The following is a 6,731-nucleotide window of genomic DNA, read 5'->3' as shown; positions in this document are numbered from 1 at the left end:
CTTGCGAAGGTATTCGGCCCCCTTGAACTTTGCGACCTTTTGCCACATTTCAGGCTTCAAACATAAAGATATAAAACTGTATTTTTTGTGAAGAATCAACAACAAGTGGGACACAATCATGAAGTGGAATGACATTTATTGGATATTTCAAACTTTTTTAACAAATCAAAAACTGAAAAATTGGGCGTGCAAAATTATTCATCCCCCTTAAGTTAATACTTTGTAGCGCCACCTTTTGCTGCGATTACAGCTGTAAGTCGCTTGGGGTATGTCTCTATCAGTTTTGCACATCGAGAGACTGAAATTTTTTCCCATTCCTCCTTGCAAAACAGCTCGAGCTCAGTGAGGTTGGATGGAGAGCATTTGTGAACAGCAGTTTTCAGTTCTTTCCACAGATTCTCGATTGGATTCAGGTCTGGACTTTGACTTGGCCATTCTAACACCTGGATATGTTCATTATTGAACCATTCCATTGTAGATTTTGCTTTATGTTTTGGATCATTGTCTTGTTGGAAGACAAATCTCCGTCCCAGTCTCAGGTCTTTTGCAGACTCCATCAGGTTTTCTTCCAGAATGGTCCTGTATTTGGCTCCATCCATCTTCCCATCAATTTTAACCATCTTCCCTGACCCTGCTGAAGAAAATCAGGCCCAAACCATGATGCTGCCACCACCATGTTTGACAGTGGGGATGGTGTGTTCAGCTGTGTTGCTTTTACGCCAAACATAACGTTTTGCATTGTTGCCAAAAAGTTCAATTTTGGTTTCATCTGACCAGTGTGTCTCCCAGGTGGCTTGTGGCAAACTTTAAACAACACTTTTTATGGATATCTTTAAGAAATGGCTTTCTTCTTGCCACTCTTCCATAAAGGCCAGATTTGTGCAATATACGACTGATTGTTGTCCTATGGACAGAGTCTCCCACCTCAGCTGTAGATCTCTGCAGTTCATCCAGAGTGATCATGGGCCTCTTGGCTGCATCTCTGATCAGTCTTCTCCTTGTATGAGCTGAAAGTTTAGAGGGACGGCCAGGTCTTGGTAGATTTGCAGTGGTCTGATACTCCTTCCATTTCAATATTATCGCTTGCACAGTGCTCCTTGGGATGTTTAAAGCTTGGGAAATCTTTTTGTATCCAAATCCGGCTTTAAACTTCTTCACAACAGTATCTCGGACCTGCCTGCTGTGTTCCTTGTTCTTCATGATGCTCTCTGCGCTTTTAACAGACCTCTGAGACTATCACAGTGCAGGTGCATTTATACGGAGACTTGATTACACACAGGTGGATTGTATTTATCATCATTAGTCATTTAGGTCAACATTGGATCATTCAGAGATCCTCACTGAACTTCTGGAGAGAGTTTGCTGCACTGAAAGTAAAGGGGCTGAATAACTTTGCACGCCCATTTTTCAGTTTTTGATTTGTTAAAAAAGTTTGAAATATCCAATAAATGTCATTCCACTTCATGATTGTGTCCCACTTGTTGTTGATTCTTCACAAAAAAATACAGTTTTATATCTTTATGTTTGAAGCCTGAAATGTGGCAAAAGGTCGCAAAGTTCAAGGGGGCCGAATACTTTCGCAAGGCACTGTATGAGATGAGTAATGCAAGATATGTAAGCATTATTAAGGGAATGAGATACCGTAGAATTGTATAGAAAACAGTATATACACACGAGATGAGTAATGCCAGATGTAAACATTAAGTGGCTAAGATACCGTAGAATAGTATAGAATACAGTATATACATATTAGATGAGTAATGTCAGATATGCAAACATTATTAAGTGACTAGTCTTCCATTCCTTAAAGTGGCCAGTGATTTCTAGTCTATGCCTATAGGCAGCAGCTTCTAATGTGCTAGTGATGGCTGTTTAGCAGTCTGATGGCCTTGAGATAGAAGCTATTTTTCAGTCTCTCGGTCCCAGCTTTGATGCACCTGCGGTGACCTCGCCTTCTGGATGATAGCGGGGTGAACAAGCAGTGGCTCGAGTGGTTGATGTCCTTAATGATGTTTTTGGCCTTCCTGTGACATCGGGTGCTGTAGGTGTCCCGGAGGGCGGGTAGTTTGCCCCCGGTAATGCGTTGGGCAGCCTGCATCACCCTCTGGAGAGCCAGAGGGTGATGAAACAAAGACGGTTCTGCAGTTATTCGAGGAGGGAAAGAGAGGAAAGCTCCACACAACTCTCTCACTTTATTATTTTACGTAGTTATTTCAGATGATCTAATTTTGCTCTTTTGTAGCTTTGGCACAGGTATAATGGGACCCATGTCATCCAAAAAGTTGACTGAAGTTTGCCAAAAAGCACCTGGATGATCGTCAAGACTCTTGGAAGAATGTTCTATGGACAGATGATTCAAAAGTGTAACTTTTTGGACGACATTCCACAGTAAGAACGTCATTCCAACGGTCTTTGGGGATACTTTGCTGTCTCAGGACCTGGATGACTTGCCTTAATTGAAGGAACCATTAATTCTGCTCTGTATCAGATAATTCTACAGGAGAATGTCAGGCCATCCATTTGTGAGCTAAAGCTGAAGCGCAGCTCGGTCATGCAGCAACACAATTATCCAAAACACACAAGTCTACATAAAAATGGCCAAAAACACTTTTGAAGTTTTGGACTGGCCTATTCAAAGTCCAGACCTAATCCCAATTGAGATGTGGCAGGACTTGAAACGGAGCAGTTGATGCTTGAAAACCCACAAATGTTGCTGAGTTACAGCAGTTCTGCATGGAGAGTTGGCCAAAATTCCTCCACAGCGATGTGAGAAACTGATCAACAACTACAGGAAGTGTTTGGTTGGAGTCCTTGCAGCTAAAGGTGGCACAACCAGTTATTGAGTGTAAGGGGGCAATTACTTTTTCACACAGGGGCATTGGGTGTTGCATAACTTTGTTGATGAAATAAATGAAATAAGTATGTAATTATTGTGTTATTTGTTCACTCGGGTTCCCTTTATCTAATATTAGGTTTTGGTTGAAGATCGGATAACATTCAGTATTAAAAATATGCAAAAGTCTGGAAAATTTGAAAGGGGGCAAATACTTTTTCATGGCACTTTATATATCATTGGTTGAACCTCAACACGATTTGTCATATTGAGTAACGTAACATTTTATTTGTAGGTATGAGACATAATCCAGCAGTTCAGCATGTATACAGTATGACCGTGGTTTTAGTAAAGAGGAGGATGGGATGTAGCCCTGACTAACACTGGTGATCTTGTCTCACATTAGCGTTTCACTTCCTCTGACAACTACACCCACTTGGTAGATTAAATATCTAGAATACTTCCTTCTTATTTCTCACATTATTTTGGTGTGCATTGTCAGTGTACAGTGACGTGAACTTTGTAGGTGTTATCTTGTGCATATTTGGCCTAGTGTAGGCTACATGATTTGCCTTAGTTGTTTGGGTAATCATCCCTATGCAGTCTACCTGCCACAACCCCATAACAAAGCATGTGTATGTGTTTTAATGAAAATAGTATTTTTTTTTAACTGCCATGTACAATCGTGGTATTACAGGAAGACGTATTTGTTTTCAAGGTCAGGTAAAGTGCTATTAACTTGAGGCCTTCTGGGCTTATAGACCTGGAATAGGTCTATAAAGCACTGTTTTGGACACAAGTCATATGTTTATTGAGATCCAGTTGAAATCAGAGTGATACGGGCAGACTGGTTTCAAAAAGGCACTACACGTCCTGTAATAGACATGTTGTTTTTAAAAACAATAGCTTCCAGACATTCCATAGGCCCATGTGACATGAGACTGTGACGTGACTGGAATGTTGTAAGAACTTAACCTTGGCCAATAAGCGACAGTGGCTTTACAGTTCAGAATAACTCACCTGTTCCATCCACTTTCATCATTGGACATATTTAGTCACCACCTGCGTTTTCTGTGTTCCTGAGTTCACTTTAGAGTAAAAGAGAAGAAGAAATGTAACATATTTGGACGACCAACATTCATCATATTGGAAGGGTAACCAAACCAATCTCATTCTGATTGAAATATGTAGATTTGGAATATTATGGCTATTGTGTCCTCGAGTTAAATGAGCGCAATCGTTGCTTTTATTCAATGATTACATGTGATCTCTTTCCTTCCACTCTCTACATATTAGACTACTGTGTGAAAAGGCATGTGATAATAATCTTTGACAAATAGCTCATCTTGTGTCTTGTTTAAGGTACTTCTCATGCTCATATTGGGTAAGAGCAACATTTTTTTGTCAAAGATTTTGGTAAATTATTTGGGTTAATTTGCCAAGTCACTCTCATTCAATCAAAAACAAACAGTTTTCCATGTAAAAAAATCAAGTATGCTTTTAAAAATGATCTTTATTACCAGATCTTTGCATTAAGACCAAACTCGTTTGGTGAGTTTCGTTGCATGACATTTTGATTTTAAGAACTAATACATGAATGGGATGAACTGGTTGAACATCTCAGATATCAGTGGGTAAATAAGCAGGTAAAGGACAGGAAAGGGCGAGGGCAAAACAGGATAAAACACCAGCCAATCATGGGATTCAAGACCACAGGCAGAGCATGTAGGAAAATAGGCAGTATGGGGGGGATTCAGACCCGAGTTATGCCCGCATGAATTTAACTTAATTCCCTTTTTCTTTCACTTTTCTCTCTACACGTATTGCGTATTCTGACATTTAACTTAAAGGTAGTCTCAGCAAAAATACTTTTCCATGAGCAGCAGCACCACAGATATTCACACAGTCACACACAGTATCTGTGCATGTGCACAGGTTTGCTTCATTCTGTTACAGCATGCGACCCACAGGACTAAAAAGACAGAGAAGTTGAGCCCAGCCATTATCACATTGGTTGCTGTGGCTTCATTTACTAAAATAGCTGGGATTAAAAACTAGAATGTAATACGTACAGAGGGATCTGTTCGCAGAAAAAAACATTTTCAAAAAAAAAAGTAAACAAATGAGTTTGCTTTACAGCTGTTGTACAGCTCATTTCCTGCAATTCTACACATTTTGCTATGGGGTTCAGAAACATTTTTACTGCAAGATTACCACAAGTTTAGAAACTGGATAGACTAACTAGACTAATTTACCAATCTAAAATGTTTTAACTGACATGGGATAATTGAGTGACTGTCAGTGAGTGACATATAACACTAGGAAGACTGCTGATGCACAACAAATTAAGTTTTGAAATTTCCCCTTGTGTATTCTACTATTCTAACTCTCAAAAGCAAGTTGAGACCCTGACTGAGTTCCTTAGATATGTCCTCATATGCAGGAGGTGAAATTACAACCTCATGCTAATCGCATTAGCCTACTTTAGCTCAACCGTCCTGTGGAAGGGACACTGATCCCAAAGAAGTTTTAAATGTATTCAGTGTGCGCAATGGAGCCACACCTGAAAGCCCCTTATACATTAAGTCGAAATACCAACTACTGAGAAGTGCTTCAATCTTAATGTCTGACAAATAAATAGATTTCCTAAGCCTGAATGGCGCATTGGAATCCAGCAAGGCAGGAGGGACAACACAGGTAGGAGATGGGTAGCCTTGTGGTATGGTATAGTGGCTGGGTCACTGGTTAGCACTGACTCTCTCTCTCTCTCTCCAGATGAAAGACAGATTTGGCCAACTTCAGGATGCGCTGGACGAGCCTGGAGGAGGAGGAGGTCACACCAATGAGGCCTTCACCAATGTGGACCTGGACCTAGATGACCTGTCTGCCCATTCGGGCAGGAACAAAGCAAAAGTGGCGCCTGACAATGACCCTGAGCTGAACAGCATCCTCCAGGAGGCCCAAAATGTTCGGCAGGAGATCCAACAGATCCAGGAAGACCATGCCCAGCTCCGGGACCAGAACTACCACGCCTTGAACAACACATTTATGGACGACACCAGTGATGTGATCAGGGACGCCAACAACATTGCAACAGACATCAAGGCCAGAGGAGGGGCTGTGTTGCAGAGGCTACACAGGATGAACAGGGAGACCAGGAAGCTGGAGGTTCAGCGAGGTAGCACTGACCATGTGGTACGCATCGCCCGGACGCAGTACACCAACCTGAGCACCACCTTCAGGGAAGTGATGTTCGACTACAACGAGACAGAGCTGGGACACAGGGAGAACTGTAAGAAACTGATCCAGAGACAGATGGCGATTGTGGGCAGAGACGTCACATCTGAGGAGGTTGAGGAGATGATGGAGAGCGGACAGCAGTTGAATATCTTCAACGCCCTGGCTGATGGGACGACCCAGTCGGCACTGACGCAGATCGCTAGTAGACACAAAGAGCTGCTTGACCTGGAGAAGAGGATCCAGGGGGTTCAAGAGCTGTTTCTGGATGTGGCTGTGCTGACAGAGGAACAGGGAGCGGTGCTCAACAACATCGAGACCAACGTACAAAAGACGGAGGCACCTATCGCGGGTGCCAGGGTTCAACTGAACAAAGCCAAAAGATATGACAAGAACAATCCCATCAAGAAACTGTGCTGTTGCTGCTTTCCATGTTGCAAATGATTGTATATCTCATCTGATACATTGTGTATGTGATACATTCATTATCTTGATATTAATGTAAATAATATGATTTTTTTTAAAGAAAGCAGTGGGACTGGGAGGTTGGCCTGCAATAAGGCCAGGTAACGATGGATAACCATTGCCAGGAGGGAAATACTGTATGAGGGATGCATAGAAGGGCCTAAAAACTCTCTGGACTACCAACCAAACAACACTT

At 41.9% G+C, this 6,731-nt stretch overlaps 1 protein-coding gene across 1 annotated transcript; it reads left to right on the top strand.

Annotated features, from left to right (window-relative positions):
* The first annotated feature begins 5,608 nt into the window (after positions 1-5,608).
* On the top strand, positions 5,609-6,514 carry LOC139374183 (syntaxin-11-like). The gene has a single exon (XM_071115196.1). It carries the CDS (start codon positions 5,609-5,611, stop codon positions 6,512-6,514), a length of 906 nt encoding a protein of 301 aa, XP_070971297.1.
* Positions 6,515-6,731: the final 217 nt, after the last annotated feature.

The sequence above is a fragment of the Oncorhynchus clarkii genome, chromosome 19 (assembly GCF_045791955.1).
Source record: "Oncorhynchus clarkii lewisi isolate Uvic-CL-2024 chromosome 19, UVic_Ocla_1.0, whole genome shotgun sequence".
NCBI classification, from domain to species: Eukaryota; Metazoa; Chordata; class Actinopteri; order Salmoniformes; family Salmonidae; genus Oncorhynchus; species Oncorhynchus clarkii.
The sequence above is the reverse complement of the archived record's forward strand: the minus strand, read 5'-3'. Positions and strand labels throughout refer to the sequence as shown.

What these genes read in the sequence shown, in the direction of transcription:
- LOC139374183 (XM_071115196.1), top strand. Translation starts at nt 5,609, where the DNA reads ATGAAAGACAGATTTGGCCAACTTCAGGATGCGCTGGACGAGCCTGGA.